Raw genomic sequence first — 20,289 nt, forward strand, 5'->3', positions numbered from 1 at the left:
TATATATATATATATATATATATATATATATATATATATATATAATTTGTCTAGATAAAACATCAATGTTGTTGCGTTTCTGTTAGCCAGTCAGAGGCAAGATGTCCAAAATTAGAACGCCTTAGCTAGTAGAAACTAACTGTTAGCATTAGCAACTCCACAACACAGCAGAACTCCTATATATATATATCAGAACTCATATATATATATATATATATATAATTTGTTTAGATAAAACATCACTGTTGTTGCGTTTCTGTTAGCCAATCAGAGGCAAGATGTCCAAAATTAGAATGTCTTAGCTAGTAGAAACTAACCATTAGCATTAGCAACTCCACAACACAGCAGAACTCCTATAATTTGTTTAGATAAAACATCAATATTGTTACGTTTCTGTTAGCCAATCAGAGGCAAGATGTCCAAAATTAGACTCCAAATCCTGCCGTCTGAAGCTACTTTAGCTCCGGCAGAATTTATCATACTGAAAAAGACGCACAGATGAGTTTTTCTATAGAGTTTGACAAAGTCAAATTTATGCGTATTCGTCAGCTCCACGAGGAAGAGACGCGAGCGCACGAGACTTCTCGTACTTCTCTGTCACCCAGGGAATGTTGCAAAGCTATTCCCAGTCAAGACAACAGCGGGCATAGCACCTTTCGTGAGTATCCTGTCATGTGTCCAGTCCAAGATAGTGCATTTACTGTTGTGTTTATGTTGTGTTTCTCGGATTTCAGAGACTTTTTAACACAAACAAATTTGTCCCTCATTCTCCTCCACCTCTTCATGTGCTCACCACCGCTAAACCCATGTTTCCCGTGATTTACATTCACAAATAAAACACTTGCTGTGTACCTTTCTACTCTTCCAGCCATGCCTGAATAAATATTAATATTTTTAGTTGAGGTATTCTTCAAGCTGCTCTGTGTCTGCTGCAAGGTATCTTCGGCTCTGTTTCCATTAATTTTTTTAGGGGGCTATGACGATGCTGTTGATGAATTTAAGGAAGCGGTGTCCTGACCAATCACAAGTCACCTTTGACAGATGTTCAGAAAAGTGGGCTTGACCCGTCTGTCCTTGTGTGCTTGTTGGAGAGCCCTCACAACGATGGATATTGACGTTGTGTGTCTCCATACCGACGCAGATGGAGAAGCATAATTAGGCTTTACAAGGATTCTAGTCCTACTAGAGACCACTGCAAATGTATTAAAATATGAGTGAAGGACCTGCAATCTCACTCAGATGGTTTAAATGATGAGGTTCCTTTCATTTTTTGCTAAATTTAAAGCTACCAAACCTTCTAAACATAATTTGTCCACGTTTTAGTAAAATGCATCCCGGTAACCTGTGCACAAACACACTGAAACAAACGAGCAGCCTTGAGGTTGTAACTCCCTCCAGCAAACTGAGAGGGCACTTGTTCGGCTCAGATAGGTCTTTGTTTGGAGCCTTTGCGCCGCCGCCAGTGTTTGTGTCATGCCGCGGTACCCCACCTCTGTGCACGCCCCCAGACTTAATCCTTTCAAAGTTTAGAAGCCAAAGAACTCTTATCAAACTGCACCGAGCAGGCCTCTGGGGAAAGGGGAGTTTCAAAAACAGCAACACGTGTTTGTTTTGGTGCTAGAGAAGAGGCAAGCGAGTTCTTTGAGATTTGGAAAGCTTAGGTGAAGTGTTCCTGGGGTCATGACAATTCTTCTTCATGCTTTTCAATCTTCTGTGAAAGCAGGAAGTGGCACGATGGATCAGGCATTGTTTACTCATGCCTGTTTTTGTGTGTTTGCTGTTGTCCTTGAGTTCATGTTTTTCATCACAGCGATGATTTTGGGTCCATGTGAGCAAGAGGCATTCCTGTCCATCAATATCATGACCATGCTGCAAAACAGACATGGCATGTTTGTTTCTGACAAGCCTACCTTGTAAAAAGTAAATACCCACATGTCCGATAACAGAAAACCCTCATTTCTTCATGTCAGAAGGAGTTTTGTGGTTTTCAGTCACCGGCTGGGAAGGAAGAGCTGGAGTCTCCGGGGCGTGATGGGATGAGCTCTCTCATGGATCAGAAAGACCCTGAAGATGGAGGGGGCGCCGTGCCATGCATTTGGTCATATCTGATGTTTTCTTTTAAGCATTTCTCATCCTTGGTTTGGTTTGATCACATATTTAGTATATTTCTGATTCAGTGTGATAGAAAACCTCAAAGAGCAGAAAGATTAAATGATCCAAAAGAATTTTAATTCAAATAAAAATTCAAATAATTGAAGTTTCTGAATAACAGGTTCTGTAACAGTCTATTATTATTATTATTATTATTATTATTATTATTATTATTATTATTATTATTATTATTATTATTATTATTATTATTATTATTATTATTATTATTATTATCATCACCATCATCATCATTATTATTATTATAATTATTATAATTATTATCATCATTACTGAGCACACTACTGAGTATGAAGCGGCGGGGATGAAAATGAGCTCCTCTAAATCTAATTCATGACTCAGAAAAGGGTAGAATGCCAGAATTCTCCAGGCTGGGTGTGAGGTTCTGTCGCAAGTGGAAGAGTTTAAGTATCCCGGCGTCTTGATCATGGGTGAGGAAAAGATTGAGTGTGAGATTGACAGGTGGATTGGTGCTGCATCTGCGGTGGTGCGGGTGTTGTACTAATTTGTCGTGATGAAGAGAGAACTGAGCCGGAAGGCAAGGCTCTCGATTTACCGGTCGATCTACGTTCCTACCCTCATCTGTGGTCATGAGCTTTGGGTAGTGACTGAAAGAACGAGCGGCTGAAATGTGTTTTCTCCGCAGGGTGGCTGGGATCGCCCTTAGAGACTGGGTGAAAAGCTCGGTCATCTGGGAGGGGCTCGGAGTAGATCTGCTGCTCCTCCACGTTGAGAGAAGCCAGTTAGGATGCCTCCTGGACTCTTTCCTGGAAAGATTTTCCAGGCACGTCTAACCAGGAAGAGACCCAAGAGAAGACCCAGGACACACTAGAGGGATTATGTCTCTTTGCTGGCCAGGGAATGTCTTGCGATTCCTCCAGAGGAGCTTGTCCAAGTGGCTGGGGAGAGGCAAGCCTGGGCCTCCCTGCTTACGCTGCTGCCCCCACGACCCAACTCCAGATGAGCTGCTGAAAATGGATGAATGGATTATTATTGGACACTCATTACTGATGGTATTCTCTTGACTTACTGTAAAGAATTGCCATATGTTAAAATCACTTTTAAAACCAAACACGGTCGAGACTTTAAAGTGTGAGTAACACCATGAGTGGAGATGTATTTCAACCAGACTTCCTGTTAGAAAAATACTTCAAAAAAAGGCGATGCCTGGAGGACGGAGAGAGTGGGACTGAGGCACTGATCGACAGCACCCCTCTCAACTCCCTCAAGTGAGCTCTTTTGAGTTTCTCAGTCGCAAAAAGAGTCGTTGAAATGTGTGCGCCCACTCGCACGTGCACGCTAGCACAAAGAGCAGACTTACCGCTCGGAAGAAGAGCAGACACAAACTGGCTGCATGAAGGATTTCCTGTTCACCGCGATTACTAGAAGAAAGGGGAAGTGGATGTTTTTTTAAGGAGGTGAGCATGTCAGAGCACCAACGTGTCCTATCACCTGTTGAGTGGTTGAGCCAGGTGGGGATGCGGCTGAGACTCAGTGGGATTCCAGTGCAGTGCAGCCACGTAGTACAGTACAGACAACGTCACCCTGCAGCTCTACAGCAATCAGCTGTGGCTGATGTGGAGCAGCGTTTTAACCTCAGAATGGAGATATAATTACGGTTTAGGGCTGAAATATTATATTTTAAGTAAGTTGCAATTACACATGTCTACAGCGCCATTAGACATTCATCTATACAGATTATCAGCAAATACATGTTGATTTAGGTGTTACTTGCCCTTTAAATACTAAAATTTCACCATGTTTTTCCCTTTAAATATTACCAACGCTTCACATTTTTATTGTAAGATTCTCATTCAAATAAATACATTTAGTAAGTCTGACTTTTAAAAATGTTTTTTTTTTACAATATCTTTATAGTTTTGGGGGATTTTAATTTGGCGGTGCATTTGTATTTCTACTATTTCATTGCAAAATTGTTTCTGTCTGCACAGTTTAAGTTTCTGTTTGTAAAAGAAGAAAAACTTCCGTTTTATGTTTGGATGATAAAAAAATGTGGTTATTTTTCATTCAAGCTAAATATCAGGGCGCAAAGTCCTCATTAGATGTCCTGCCCTAAAAGTAATTAAAGTGCCACTGATTCAAATATTTGTTGCAAAAGTGTTTCTGCTTTAAACTGAGAGCAGCTAGCCTTTATGATCAAACTGCTGAATTGATTAAAAAATAACTTCTACCAATAAAATGTTGGTATTTATGTACATATACAAACATATGCTGGTAGATTTTATATTTAAAGCAAATAAACATAATAAACTCTGCATTTGACTTTGTTCCTGTCATGTGATCCACATCTCTCCTCCCAGTTTCTGGGTTGAAGCTCTTGCGTCATCACCCTCACACCCACCCATGTATCACTCAAGAGTCCCACAATGAGTTGGATTGTTGCAGTCTCACAATCCAAGCCTTTGATATTACAGCACAGTTCAAAGCTGCTTTGTAATCTCGTTCATCGTGACCAACATGTAATGACACCAACGGGTTCACAAACTCGGTGGCTCAGAGCTCGTCCTCCACTTGGACACCTCTGAGCTCGTCAGAATATCGCACAGAAGTAGCAGATTTGTGATTAATTTCCTCAAAAGTCTTTTGATTGCAATTATTTTGCAACAAAAAAACAGAAAAGGGGAATAAAGTGCGTGGGAATAAAAGGGTTTTGTGACTTTCTTTATGGCACATACACACACACACACACACACACACACACACACATTCCTGTATTCATATATTTAAAAAAAAGTTAATTCGACAGCAGCGATGACCAGTTTGGTCCTCAACAGCCACCATCCGGCATGTTTTAGGTGCTTCCCTGCTCCAACACAGTTGATTAAGAACCACCTATTAACCTATAAAGCATGTTTATTTTTTAACTGTGTGAAGAGTTTTAAGCTGCAACCGAACGAGCGCTAAACCCCGGTTGCGTCACCACCCACTCCATCAAAAGCCTCACATAATGAGACGGACATCCATGCAGACTTTCACTTGCAGCCAATTTAGAATAACTAATTAGGCTAACATGCATGTCTCTGGTCTATGAGGGGAAATCAAAGCCCAGAGAGCACGGAGATCAAACACCGCCGAGGCGAAAGGTACCAGCTGAAGAAAACTGGAGCTAAAAGCAGCAGGGCGGCGCTCCTAGACATTAAAAGCTTTGCCTTTTCTTGCTAGATTTGAATGAATTATTACTTTTTTATTGACAAAACTTTCATCTAGCTTTAGACATATCTATATTCTCTATCCTAAATGAGGGAAAGGACTAACTGTGGTTGCAGGGCGTGATGGAAAAGCTTCAAAAGAAGGTGATTTAAAACTTTCAAACCAAACACAGATCGTGTGAAACAAAAGTTTTATCCACAGGTCATGAGTGCAACCACAAACCCTTTACTGTAGCCACAGCTACATTATAGATTTGCTATGAATTATTCACAGTTTTATATTCCATTGTTTGCAGGAACATAATTACTGGAGGTGGCATTAATGGCTTGCAACTTCATTATGGAAGGTTATCTCCTAAATTAACCTTTTTGTTTTTGAGACGACAAGAACCTGGAGATGAGAAACGCAGAGGTAGACCTTCTTATCTCCTTTGGTAATTAAGATTTAGTAAAATCAAACACAGCAGCTCAGAGCAGAGCTGTGAATTCGTTTTCCTGCTGGACACTTTTTACCAGAACATCTCTGGACGCCACAGCTGTCATCTCTAAACCGTCACGCTGCGTCTCACATTCCTGTCTGTGCTCAGCCCCACAGCCTTCCTGCCACTCCAACAAACCCACTAAGCCTTGGGATTGATGTGTTGCCACGACAACAGGTCAAATAGCCACCCATCTTGTGCAGTGTGCAGGGCTCACCGGGCTTCTTCCTGAAAGTTATTTTCCTCTGACAGTCTGTATCTTTGTATCTCCTGTAAGTGGATTTGTGTACGGGATTTATGTATCAGATGACAGGAGTTACAGCTTCTTGGCCATGAAGTTCCCCTTCTTTCTCTTATGTGGTCTTTTTTTTAATTGTTTCACTTATTTTGCACAAAATGTACATATTTATTTTTTAAGGACTAAAATAATGACAGAATGTTTTACTGCATTGGCTTTTGTCATCCATGAGACCAGAGGCCTATTGGACGACCTACAGAAGTGCTCTGGGCCGATGGACTCAGCATAAACAAGATCTGCATGTCCATGCGACATTGACTGTTTGCAGGGCCTGAATCAATGTTTCCTCTGAAGTTTAGAACAAAATCTAAAAAGTTTTACTTTCTTCTTAGTGTCAAATTGGATTTACAAGCCAGACAGTTGGTTTTATTCAACATCTATTTGCTAAGAGCCCTGAGATCCACTTGTGACAACCTGCTCGCTTTCCATCAGCATCAGAGCGGCCTGCCAGAGCAAATAATGAAGTTGTTCCTGCCGTTTGCTCAACAACACAGTGAACCATTCAGTCCTCATGACCTGACCTTCATGAAGATGTATGAGGAGACAGCTTGGTGCAGGCCTGCTGGTGTTTTCCTTCTCTCTTTCGCCCTTTGTCTGAATAAAAATCAACTCAAATTTCTTAATGACAAGCTGACTGCTTTTATTGTTTCAGTGCTACAAAGCTCATGATGGAGCGCGGCTGAAATCCTTCGTGCCTCATGGTAAAATGCATGGAATCAATACAAGACGGATCTTGCATGACAGCACAATGATGGCTCCTGTAGGATTATATAGCTACAACACTGAAGAAACATGAGCTTGTACATTAGGAACAAAGATGTCCTTTTTTAATTTTATTTGTGTGTTTTTCTTTTTACACACACACTCCTCTGATATGCACCAAAAATAAACTGTCCCTGAATGAAAGTCTGTGAGTTATTTTTTGTTTTGTTTTTGCTGCTCTGTCCGGGCTGTGCTTTTACGCTCTGTGGAATTTGCACTTTATGATCTTCTTGAAAGCATTTTGGAAGTCTTTGTTGAAGTAGGCATAAATGATGGGATTCAGGAGAGAGTTGGAGTATCCCAGCCAGTTTATAACGTCGCCCAGCCAGTCGGGCATGTAGCAGCTGTCTGCGCAGAAAGGCAGCACCAGCGCCACGATGAAAAAGGGCAGCCAGCACACGATGAAAGTTCCCATGATGATCCCGAGCGTTTTCACGGTTTTGCGCTCCCTGGACAGCGCCAGTTTGCGCTTTGCACCCGAGTTTCTCTCGTTCATGTTTTCATAACCCTGCGAGGACGACTGGGGGGTGTTGGGCAGGGGTAAGTGCGTCTTGGAGTTGCTGATAACTTCTATAATTTCCAGCGACTCGCCCTCGTCCCCGTGTTTCACGGCGCCGTTTACGCACGGAGAGCTGCATTTAGACTCGTCACAGCGCCTCCAGCCTTTGCCACCACTCTCTCCGTTGGTTTTCTTGTGGAAGATGGCAGGAGATATTGTCACGCACCTGTCTGAAACTTTTGCTTTCTCAGTTTTCTTTACCGTCTTTCGAATTCGAAACCGAGCAGCCCTGAATATTCGCCCGTACAGAACCAGCATTAGGATTAGAGGGATGTAAAAAGCTCCAAACGTGGAGTAGATGGTGTAGCCCGGGTCCTGGCTGATCATGCAGGCGTCGGGGTTCGCCCTATCTTCGGCGCTTCTCCACCCTAACATGGGCGGGATGGAGATGGAGAAACCAATTAGCCAAGTTGCGGAAATCAAGAGTGCGGCTCGTTTTGGTGTTCGTTTATTTACATAATCGATGGGGTCAGTTATAGCCCAATACCTGTCCAAGGCAATTGCGCACAGATGGAGGATGGAGGACGTGCAGCACAGAACATCCAGAGAGATAAATAAGTCACAGATCTCCTGCCCCAAAGTCCACTTGTTTAGAACCTGGTAGAGGGCCGCCATGGGCAAAACCAGCACCGACACCATCAGGTCTGTCACTGCCAGGGATCCGATCAGGTAGTTGGCGACATTCTGGAGAGATCTCTCCAGGGCGATGGCGGCCACGACGCATGCATTACCAAATATGGAGCAGAGGATGAGGGCCCCCAGGAGCAGAGAGGTGATGATCTGGTAAGCCAGAACCAGATCTGGGATAAGCCCAGACCCCGTGACATTCTCACCTCCGATCCAGTCGGCAACCACGTCCATCCCTTCAGGGTAGCCGCTGGTCGCGTTACTGTCGTTGTTCCGTGTGGTAAAATCCATAATGCCGCCTCACGCACGGGGAAACTTTCCTACAGCAGTGGGGGGTGCGTGAGAGGAAAGATGAGTAGAAGTCAAACTGCTGATGCTGATGCTGCTGATGCCGTGCGTTTCACGGTATCCATCACCGCGCTCGCGCTGTCGCTGTCAGGACGCATGACGCACAGTTTGTGAGTGTGCACGACCAGGTTGGTGCACGTGTGACAGCCCATGAGTGCGGACAGCCGGGTGCGCTCACTTGGACTGCGAGTCATCTGAACCTGGCTATGCCGTGAATTCATTTATACCAACAGCTTTGGGTACGTCAGACCGGGAGGAGGTTACCCAGGAGTTTTCTGCTTTTGCGCTCCGGGTTTCAGCGCTTTTCACCACAGACACGCGGAGAGGGCACTGCGTTGCTGCTGCTTTCCTTTTATTCTAGTCACACTGGACTTACTGAAAAGATTATTATTATTATTATTATTATTATTATTATTATTATTATTGTTGTTGTTGTTGTTGTTGTTGTTGTTTTGTTAGTTTGCTTATTTTTTTAAATCTTCTTTCATGCTTAATGCGTAAAATTGGTGTATGGTAATAATAAGGCAAAGCTCAAAATAGAAATATTCACAGGGTAAATATATTTTATTTATTGTAATATTTTGAATATTTTTTAGTTAAAATGCCAACATTTAAAGTTACTGTGAAAATAAATGCATAACTTCCACAGGCGCTGATTTGTATTTTCAACTGAGTTATGACCAGAGCGCAGAAAATGAAATATATTTCAGGACCAGGGACAGTTCCACTGAAGACCACAGAGGCTCACTGCTGCCATCTGCTGCTCATTGTGTGTATTGCAGTAACTGCAGTTGAGCTTTAGGCTTTTTTATTTTTATTTTTATTTTATTTATTTATTTTGTGGAGCGGCTGACCTCCCAGTGAAGATGGAGGTAGCGGTCAGAGAGATAGTGAAAATTCAATGTCCATTTAAATTAGTTGTTTGGAGTCTAGTCAAAGCATTCGTGCATTCATGCTGCAACTGCACTTAATATGTCATTTTTTTTTACCAAGAAAAATTATTTCCTCACATTGTAACCAATAAGGAGATTTTAATGTGAATGCACCAATGTAAAGCTAATTAATCATAAACAATATGTCAATGATAGGCCAGAGAAACAGGATTTTTAATAAGAATGTGCTTAAACTAATGTTTTCCCCCCTGATTATTAACCAGTGTGAGAAAAAAAGAGCTGACTTTTCATTGGAATCTGGAAAACCCATTGCGCTGGCTTTTTCCACCTCATTTTTGTGAGTTCAGAGTGAATGTTCTATAGGATGCACAGAACAATAGCATGGCTGTGAATGGGGCACCTATTGTAATGGGGCCTGCAATGGGGACTTTTTTAACAGTGTGGAATGCCCCAGGGGACTCACATGGACAGGAACAGGACAGGACAGACCAGAGAGCGGCATCATTCATCCCCTTTGAACTGGAAAAGTCCCTCCAGCTCTCCAAAAAGGGAGCTTGAATCTACCCTTTCAAAGGAACTGGGACTAAGAAGGAAGACCGTGGGATGGATAGAAGGGATGAAATCAGTTTGTTTGGTTGAATTAGATGTGATTGGCTGGAGACTGAGAGGCTTTAATGTTCTATCATGAGTTCCCACATGGGAGCTTCTGTTTTAGCTGGCTCAAACCAAACTGGAGGAGGTGGGAACGAGGAAGAGGGTGAGGAAAATAGCAGCGTGTGTGTGAAGGCAGTGAGACCTCGACTGAGGAGCGCCGACCTGGCTGGAGAAGGAAGGACGAGCAATGTGGAGCAGCTGGTGAGACCTACTCTGCACGGAAAAGGACGATGGAGAGAAGAAAGTCGAGAAACAGAAGAAGAAAGCTTCAAACTTGAACTCTCTGGTGGCAACGAGACGGCTCGACAAAGGCAACGAAAGGTGGAAAAATCACTTGGAGATGGCAGCAGTAGAGTTGACAGTATTGTGGAAGTTAGAGAAACATCAAACAGCACTGAGAGGAGACCAACCTGGCCTAAACCCCAGGGCATTGCCTTCACTCAGACGTCCCATTTAAACTCCCAGTTCTCCAGAAATGCCATTAAAACCAGATCTACAGCCCAGCCAAGGCCACTGGTAGGAGACCTGCACCCACAATCCAGAGATTCAGATTCATTCTGGACAGAGGTGAGAATTGGAGCAGCATCTGAGAGCTCATCACAAAACAGTTCAGGTCAAACACACATCCCACCTGTCTCCGAGGCTGAGCAGGAGGTAGACGAGGCCGAGGACAACGTGGTTGATGATGAAGAGGAAGGAAGCGGTGGGACAGAGGTGACAAACCAGACCGTGATCTCGGCTGAGGTGTCGCCTTGTTTTCCCTCTGAGGAGAGAAGGGTGAGCAGGAGGGAGAGGAGCAGGATGAAGAGTCTGAGAAGGAGGCAGAGGAGGAGAGAAAGATGGAGACAAAGTCAACAGCTGGAAAGCCGACAGGTGAGCCACACGTCATACTTTTTATACTAAATGTAACAAAAATATACAGTGAGATAATTTTTTTATCATTCAAATATATGAGTCCCAATTAAAGGGACATGTGAGTCCTAATCAGAACCCAACAGAATCCAACAAAGTCTAAAGTGACACCCTGAGACTTTTTATTTCAGATTCTTTTAAAAAACTTTATCAAGCTAGTTGGAGGTCCATTTTTAAAAGATGGAAGCAAAATGCAAAAACAAAGTAAAAGCTTTCTGTGTGTGTGCGTGCGTGCGTGCGTGCGTGTGTGTGTGTGTGTGTGTGTGTGTGTGTGTGTGTGTGTGTGTGTGTGTGTGTTAAAGTGGGGTTACATCTGAATTAGCTGCATGATGAGGCTCGGGCGGAGAGCCCTTCACAAGCAACCAGACAAAAGAGCAGCTTCAGTTTTGATTGGTTGCCGCTGATCTGCAGTCACGTTGGTGGTCTAAAATCATTTGGACTGACAAAGAGAGGAATAGAATTAGTAGATTTGAAACTTTTATAATCTTTGTGTTCTTTTTAAAATTCATTAAAGTAAAAAAATAATTTTGCTATTAGATGCTGTGTCAGTGCTCCTCCGTGATGTAAATACTATACATGTGTAGCAAATGAAGGCACCTTATTTATGTTTTTTTTTATTTACTTATTTATTTAAAACTGGTATGTTCATTCAAGCATGAAAAAAAAAATCCAAGCATAAGCACAATAATTATCATTTCATTTACATATTTAGTTAACAACAGGAAAAATTGTTTAGCAAAAGTAAATCATTACTTTTGCTTAAAATGTTTACTCTGAGAAATCCCTTTGAGCTCAATTATTTATTATCAAATGAGATGTTATTTGTGAGAATATCAGTACTAATTCAACTGGTATTCAACTTTTAGGACTGCAGCAAAGTTTTTTTGCTGGATGGTAACGGTTTTCTCCTGATCATAACAGACGTACAGACGGTCATTTTTCAAAAAGTTTCACCCTATTAGGGGTTTACATTAAAAAAAACTTTCTTTTTTTCCATCTTTATGATGTAAAAGGTTACAAACATCATTCAAAGTCTGCAGAAAGTTTTTTAGCCTGTGATGGCATTCTGGTTCTCTTGCATAGCGAGGGCGGATGAGCTGAGAAATGATAAATGTCATAAAGGAAACAAGCTCTTATTTTATAAGAAAATTTAAAAGGATGAAAAATCCTCAAGAAGTCAAATAAAAATATTAACAAATAGCAAAATACAAAATATGAGTATCAAACAAACAGTGAAGCTAACAACGAATGTAACTAGAAATGGAATGACTAAACAAAACAGCAAAGTCCGAACTATTTGAAAGAATTAATTGCAAGTTTTTCCTCTCATATCTTTTAAACAAGTGAGTCAAAGCGCTGCTCAACAGTGAAACGAACAAGACGCAGACAACAATACGAGCAAAAACAACAGCACGACAGAATTAAAAGAAAAAAATGTATAAAAACACTAAAATAAAATAAATACATTTATTTGAAAGTAAAATATTTAAATGGTGGCATAAACTTTGTACTGTGTCAAAAGCCATTGGAAAAATGAGATTTAAAAACAGGAAGTTTTGGGTGACTTGTGAAAATGCCTGATCTCCTCTGAACTTCAGCCAAAAGCAGATGGTCAGCTGATCTGGGTTGAAGCAGGTGCACGCAGGCAGCTGATGGAAAAATGACAGCACTGGGGACAAAAAAAAGCTAAATTAGAAAATTGTAGCCATTAAATTTCCCCAAAAATGTTCAATTAATGCATGCCTTCATTACATCCCATTTGAACTACTGCAATAATCTATATCTGGGGTAAGTCAAGCACGTCTTTCACGGTTGCATTTTGTTCAGAACGTGGCTGCTCGCCTTCTCACTGGGACTGGTCGAAGGTAGCATGTGTCGCCCATTCTCGCCTCTCTCCACTGGATCCCTGTAGAGTTCCGTACTCAGTTTAAGATTTTGGTTCTTGCCTATAAGTGTTTAAATGGCCTTGCACCAATCTACCTCTCTAATTTGTTCTCACCTTATGTTCAGTCTCGCTGTCTGAGGTCAACTGACCAACATAGTTGGGTTGTTCCCGGAGCTAGGCTTAAGGTTGTAGAGGATTTTCTGTAGCAGCTCCAACCTTATGGAATCTTCTGCCCATCTACACTAGGATGGCGTCATCATTTGTGGTTTTTAAGCAATTTCTGAAAACACATTTTTTACTCTATTGCTTTTAATACTCTATGAGAGCATTTTAGTCTTGTGTTACAATTTAAATTACGTGTTATTTAATAAGCCATAAGGCGTAGGATTCCATAGGAAATATGAAATCCACCTTACGGATCTGTGAGGTTATTTAAACCAGATGATTGGAACTTTTTAATGCCGGGATTAGATAACAGCTTCATATTCACTCAGAGAAAACAGAAGAGAGTGTCATGTTGAGAGCAGGAGGTTTGGACCCAAGATGCAGAATCCCCAGAACGACTCGAGGCAGGAGTGGTTAAAGAAAATAAATTCCTTTATTTTAAGAAGGATGTGCCGAAATCCAAAGGCAAAAATAAGATTAACTTTCAAAAACTCACTGAAAACTCAAAAACAAACAAAAGCTCACACATGAGCACAGACTCGGGAAACTCGAGAGGGGAGCGAGCAACGCAGACACATACAACAATGAGCCAACCAACACAGAGTGACAAGACAGGGCTTAAATAGACTGGGAGGATGGGAGGGAGATGAATTACAGGTGTGTGGGGTGAGAAGCAGGTGAAGGCAATAGCTAATCAGGGAGGAGGAGCAGGAAAGGACGCCGGACCTGACTGGGAAGGAAAACAAACACACACACACACACACACACACACACACACACACACACACACACACACACACACACACACACACACACACACATACTGAGCTGGGGAACAAGAGGCTGGAGCTACAACTAGAGGGGCTGAGGATGACTGGATGACACAGGACCTGGGAGGAATGATTTTAAAGGGCTACAACATAAGATACATAACAGAGATGCAGACAAAGGACACATGAGGGCACCATGAAACACAGAAGGAGAACCTGGAGTGGGAACTGGAGGGGCTGGGGAACAAAGAGACACAGAACATGACAGAGAGAGAGTCAAGTTTAAAAGTTTAAAAGTTTATTACTAACAAATTAAACTAGACAGACTTTAAACTAAATGTATGGTGTAACTAAGGTGGATGAGACGGTGAATGGGGTGAGGTGTAATGTTGCTCAGAACCAGCAAAGAAGAAGGGATTAGTTCTGATGGGAAATGAAGGTGATGTCTTCGCGCTAAGCTTTGGTTAGGAGATTCATAAACACATTCTATGCCATTTGCCGGCCTACATACCCTGGTGGAAGCCCCCGTTACATCAGGAATGTCGAGGTCCAGCTTGACCTTCTCTGGAACCGAAGCCGGTAGGAAAAGCAGCGGTTGCCGACCAGACAAGTCTGTGAGATACTTCCGGGTCACGACAATTTTACTGGCGTCTGGTGAGACCCGAGCCTGGGTCTTGATGGTTCAGCTTTTATTCTGAAAGGAACCATTGCCGCAGTTGGAACAAAACGAATTTTCCAGCTTGTCGTTGGTTCTTTCGGCTGAAGAGGAAAGTTACGGATTGGCCACTCCGACAACTTCTCTAGAACGCTTAGAACTGGCGTTAAAGATGACGTGGGCATAGTTTTATACTTCGGATGTTTTGGTTTATGGTCGAATGAAAGTTGACAGATTTACCAAGCACCATCAAAACCACGCCTCCATCAGATCTGGCAGATTCTGATTGGATCAGTGAAAGTTATGTGTCATGTCTTTTACGTGAGATCAGTCCTGTTGGAACATTTAAAGTTATAGTACCATCATATTCTATAGGATTATAATAAAGTAATTAATATTTTGATTTCACAGATTGGTCACATCTTATTTATTGACTAACACTTGGATGGATTAGCTTTATTAAAATAGAGTTCTTTGATTAATTAAAAGAAAAGAGTCCATTCTTCGTTCTTCTGTTGAGCTGGAAAGAAGCAGGTTAGAAGCAAACGCATGAGACCTTGAGACCATATCTCATGCAGACTAGTTCTGTGTCAGAGGAGAGGAGGAAACAGTCATTTCATTCTGTTACACTTGGTTTTAGGACTTTCTGTCTCTGGTTTTAGCCATGCACGCTTTTGCCTTGTTGCCTATAGTCAGTTGTGTCTACTAACTGTTAGCTGTTTTTTAATCTAGTCCTGTTTTGGATTTTATGAGATTTTATTTAATTTTCTGTTGTAATTTAAAATTAACTTAGGCTTTAATGTGTTCAGCACTTTGGGCGACAGCATTGTATTTAAAGTGCTCCATGAATGAACGTGACTAAACAAGACTGATTATTTGCATTTTGGTGAACATTTATCACTACATGTGCAATTAAATAAACTAAGAGAAAAATCTAAGCTATGCTTCTAATTTGCTGACTGCACATTAAATGCACCACACAGTCATTTTGCTCAAGGTGCACAAAGAGTATTCACAGAGAATCCTGAGAGAACGGGAGATTTTAGCTTCAGTTTTAGAAGCAGACATCGCTGTGACAGACCTCAGATCAGCAGCTCCAGACATGCAAACATAAATCACACTCAAATCTGGGTTTAGCTTCCTAAACCTCTCTACATCCTGTGTAACCTGGAGGTTTAATCTACAGTTCGGCTGTGTTTTGTGTATTTATGAATCCACCGTAACCAGGGCAAAGCTGCCATGTTTCAGTGCATGTTGCCACGGGAGAGCATCGAGGTCCATGATTACCTTAGAGCTCTGAGCCCAGGGCACTCTCCTCGCCGTGTTAATGACACACCTTGAAAGGCAGGAGCGGTGCTGCGAGGAAGTCCCTGGAGCTCCCCTTGGGTGAGAAAGTGGTAATTACTCTGGAAACACCCCGAGGCTCTTTAAACGCTGGAGCTGCAGACTGAAATCTCCCTGCGGGTCTGCTGACACATCTTTTTGGAGGACAAGGTGGTGGTGGGGACTTCATACTCTTGGATTTAGGGATGGGAAGTATGGCATGGATTCAGGGGGAGAAGCACACAGGAGACGAGATGAGTCGACTACTGAGATGTGGTAGATGCAGTACAGCGCCATAAAAGGAGGAAATTATAAAACGAGTGAAAATAAAACAGATTCTTGCTGAGAAAGTAAAACTAAGGAGCTTTGTCAAGGTGAATTAAGAACTTTATTTGCGCTGGAAAAGTAAAAGGAATAAAATGTATCTGTGTCCTCTGAACACCTAACACCCTCGCATCCTCACACGTAATATTATACCGTGTAGGTGAACATCAGTAAGGTTAACACTCATTAAAAAGGGTGAAAGAGAGAAAAGCAACAGCCTCAAAAGGTTAAATGTGTTTATTACCTGCGTTGCTGTTTGTTTGACACCTGAAACAGTTTGTGAGAGGCCTGATCTCTGGCTCCTATCAAGCTTTTAGAGATAAAATTAGACCTTGTGTTGAATCAGACCATGTTGATCTGCAAGAGCAGATGATTGTTCACTCATCACCAACGCTTTAAATTCTTCTCCTGGCCGTGTTTAGAGTTCAGCAGGAAACCCGAGCACCACCACCAGCTGCAGCAGCAGTGAGGACGATGAGGCCATGAACGCAAGAGGCAGAGAAGGTTTCATCTGCGCTGTGTGTCTGGACGTGTACTTCAGTCCCTACATGTGTCATCCCTGCAGCCACATCTTCTGTGAACCCTGTTTGAGGACACTCGCCAAGAACAGCCCCGCTAGCACCCCCTGCCCGCTCTGCAGAACCGTCATCACACACGTCTTCTTCCAAAAGGGTGAGGCAGACGTATGGCACTTGCATGCATATGTATTTCTTTTAAATGCAAACGATTCTGTGTGTTTAGTTTTATGTTTGGACGGATTAAAAGTCTGAGCTGCAGAATGTTCAGAGGGCCCAGCTGCAGATGTCCTGCAGGCAGCAGGGTAGACCTTTAGCTCAGCTCACGCCAGATGAGTCACTGAAACAACATCAAACACAATCGGATCACTTTTATTCGGTCTACTCTGATGCTCTACTTTTCTGTTCCACAAGTAAAAACTGAGTATTGCACATTTACATCCCTGATGACTTATGGTATAGTCTGATTTGACAAAAGTGTGAATAAGTTATGAGCTTCGATGATTCATGTTTCCTATTTCTGGACTCAGAATGTCGTGAACAAGACGTTCATCAGAACTGTAGAAAAGAGCTTTTGTTAACGATTAAACCACCTGATTCAACTGTTGTTTATCGAATCCTGAATCCTTCACAAACAAAACAAGAGCGTGACAGGTGATAGGGATGTATCCTAAATCATACTTGATTTCATGTTTTTAAAGGAGTGGTTAACTGAAAAAAATTTTAATGACAATTTCTGATTATATTCAGTCACTGAACATGAAAACAGTCTTCTACACCTATTTCCTGTGTTGGCTTCTGATAGAAAATACATGGTGAAATGCCAGGATTTGAAAATCCTCACATATCTATGTCACACTGTGAATTAGCATTCGTGGTTTCGCTCATCTTGGCTCACGCTCGCCCACATTAAGGCATTTTTATTTTTATTTTTGCAGCAAGAAGAGAGCAGAGAGTTTCTTGGTGATGACTTTGTAACGTGGCTGAACGCATTCTGTTAGCCAATCAGAAGCGATGTGTGTGCGTATCATTGATAATAATAATAATAATGAGTAATCCTGCTGTTTTCAACCCACATCTGTACTAGCAAACTTCTGTGTCTCAGAACCGGAGCGTCTGCTCTTTCTTTTTGTAAAATGACTCATTAGGCACACATTAGAGAACGCTGCAAATGTATCGAATAAATTAGTAGACCGCACGTCTAAGATGCTAACTGATGATACTCTGAAGTTTGTGTCTTGTTCTCTTTCCCAGAGCTGAACCAAACAGTAAAGACATTTTTCCCAAAGGAATTCCTTTCACGGAAGCAGAGCTTTCAGAAAGCGTCTTGTGCGAAGTGGCCTCTCCCAAGCTGCAGGAAGCTCTTGCGCATCTTTGGAGGCAAGTTTTTCAGTTGGTGGGATTAAAGTGTTGGCAGCTGGTAAATTAGCACTTGGTGACCAATAATTGGAATGTTTAAATATTCCGAGTTTAGTTTTTAGTTTTTGGGGTTTTGCTTTTGTGATGAGGCATCGACGTTGAACAAAGAAAAGAAGGTTAAACACATGATTGACTTTGTTTTATAGTTTGTAGACTACAGCAGCTGTCTGCCACCTTTACAGTTAGAAAAGGTTCTAATCCACAGGGATTTTAGGAAATCGCCCAATGTTGTAGCAACATGAAAGATTTGAACATTTTCATTTATTTTACGCCTCTAAATCCAAGTAAAATTATTTTAAAGCATCGCCGTCTTGTTTTATGTCACAGAATGTTGCTTCATCGTGCATTCAACATGCTTTTGGAAAGTTTGTTTGCTTGTTTATCCAGAAATTTAAAACAAACAAATAACAATATTACAGTTATATCTAATTTTATGAAACCTAGTCAAGAAAGGAAAGCTGTTCTTTTTGCCACGAAAATACCCAAATTTACCCAAATATGCAAACAAATATTTTAATGTTCCAAAATAAACATTATTAAAATGTGTATTAAAAACAAAACACTAGTGTGAATAAATGGTATTTCCTTTCTGAAGCAGGCTTCCAGAGACCGTTTAGCTCAGGTCCGAGGCGCCAGTTCCCCCATGAAGGAGGCTACCACCTGGACACCATGGACTTTGAGGACGACTCTAGAGGCTGGCGTTTTGACATGGACATGGTCATCATCTACATCTACTCTGCCAACTGGATCATTGGCTTCTTTATTTTCTGTTTTCTTTGCTACATTTTCTTCCCATCTCTCTAATTTCCTGGAAGCTGTAATAGTTCAGCGCTGAAACAGTTGAGGTTAAAGTTTAAAGATGACTCATGGAGAAAAAGTCAAACATGAGCTTACTGAAGACCCAATGAGGCAATTTCCTGCAGGTGAGATGGTGTGATGGAGGGAAAACAACCGTGTGCCAGCTTGTTCGTTCTCAATAAAACAGAGAAATTGTGGACATTTGAATGCTGTGTTCTTTGTTCTCTGGCTCCACATGATTGACACGCTTCTATAACGTTGGTTTTTCCTCATCTCCTTGGTTGATCTGAACACAATCAAATTTTTCTTTATTTGAAAAATGCAGGCTTTTATACTGAAACGTTAACTGGTTTTATTCTATTGTACATTACATTTTTGTACAATTAAAATTCAAAGAAAAAAGTCACTGTTTGTAACACAAAGGACTCTTTATGTTTGATGCTGCAACACCGGAAAATTAACGAGCTGTAAAGGAATATTGGTCTGATCCCGGAGCTCAGAGATGGTTTGCAGCGCGCTGTGAATTCACAGACTCACATAATTGTCGAGATGAATCGTAAGCTTGGGACTTTGGCCGAGTGTCATTCAATTGGCACAAAGATGGATGACATCAAGGAGAGAGTGGACGAATCAGCACGGACTGGGATAGTTTAATGTCCATTATTGGGATTTTGAGAGTTTGAGGACCAACAAACTGTAAGACAGAGAGGAAATTATCTCTGTCTGGCCCCAAAACAATTTTTAATCGGAATCTGGCGTCCTTGAGCCTGCAAGGCTACAACAAAAACTCCCCCTCAGAAGATATGTGGAATGTGCCGTCGCTATGGCAACTCAACTCTGTCTCCTATCCCAGCCTGGGCGGGACAGCGGGAAGGCCACTGAAACGTTCCAGGGTCACTGCAACCCTCCAACCCTCAATGCTCCCCCCCTATCCACACTGAAGTGACATGCGCTGCTTATTGTGGCTGCAGGAACTGAAGTGGGGATAGTCCCAACCCACCACCCCACCTAGTGGACACTTATCCAATCCAATCCAATCCAGTTTATTTATAAAGCACTTTACAAGACCCAGCACAGGAACAAAGTGCTGTACAGAAAGTACATTAAAACAATTGACTAGAAAGAAAACAGCAAAGATAAATAAAACACATGATACATAAAATTAAACTAGCCCTATATTAAAAATAAAAACTTGATAAAACTTGATAAAACCGCATTTGAATCACCTAAAACAGCTAAAATAAAATAAAAAATAGAAACCAACATCTCACAAGGTATTAAAAGCCAGGGTAAAGAGGTGTGTTTTCAGGAGTGCCTTAAAAGCAGATAAGGAACTGGCCTGTCTTATCTCTAAAGGAAGTTCGTTCCACAGTTTTGGGGCTGCAACAGCAAAAGCACGATCTCACTTATGTTGTGTTGTCTGAAGTCTGTTGCATATCTGTTTGAGGAGTTTTTTTTTTTAATTTGCAGAGCAAAGCTGCCCTCCCGGTGGAGGGTAACTCTGAAGTGCCTTTTTTCCCTCCACCTGAACCAACCCTCATGTAACCCTCTTATCGCTATTAAG

General features: G+C 41.8%; 2 protein-coding genes across 2 annotated transcripts; one reads left to right on the top strand and one right to left on the bottom strand.

Moving 5' to 3' along the window:
* Positions 1–5,542: 5,542 nt before the first annotated feature.
* htr1aa (5-hydroxytryptamine (serotonin) receptor 1A a) lies at positions 5,543–10,175 on the bottom strand. Its single transcript, XM_015972860.3, has one exon. It carries the CDS (start codon positions 8,353–8,355, stop codon positions 7,075–7,077), a length of 1,281 nt encoding a protein of 426 aa, XP_015828346.3. The 5' UTR covers positions 8,356–10,175; the 3' UTR covers positions 5,543–7,074.
* Positions 9,990–18,932, top strand: rnf180a (ring finger protein 180a). The gene is made up of 4 exons (XM_054731552.2): positions 9,990–10,832; positions 16,416–16,665; positions 17,763–17,888; positions 18,523–18,932. Exons 1-4 carry the CDS (start codon positions 9,990–9,992, stop codon positions 18,729–18,731), a joined length of 1,428 nt encoding a protein of 475 aa, XP_054587527.2. The 3' UTR covers positions 18,732–18,932.
* The last annotated feature ends 1,357 nt before the right edge of the window (positions 18,933–20,289 follow it).

This window comes from Nothobranchius furzeri, chromosome 17 (genome assembly GCF_043380555.1).
Source record: "Nothobranchius furzeri strain GRZ-AD chromosome 17, NfurGRZ-RIMD1, whole genome shotgun sequence".
NCBI classification, from domain to species: Eukaryota; Metazoa; Chordata; class Actinopteri; order Cyprinodontiformes; family Nothobranchiidae; genus Nothobranchius; species Nothobranchius furzeri.

Bases quoted from the DNA above. Each gene is read 5' to 3' on its own strand.
- htr1aa (XM_015972860.3), bottom strand. From the start codon at position 8,355: ATGGATTTTACCACACGGAACAACGACAGTAACGCGACCAGCGGCTAC.
- rnf180a (XM_054731552.2), top strand. From the start codon at position 9,990: ATGAGTTCCCACATGGGAGCTTCTGTTTTAGCTGGCTCAAACCAAACT. The intron at 16,666-17,762 runs GTGAGGCAGACG...TCTCTTTCCCAG, and splicing joins ACACGTCTTCTTCCAAAAGG to AGCTGAACCAAACAGTAAAG. The intron at 17,889-18,522 runs GCAAGTTTTTCA...TCCTTTCTGAAG, and splicing joins GCTCTTGCGCATCTTTGGAG to CAGGCTTCCAGAGACCGTTT.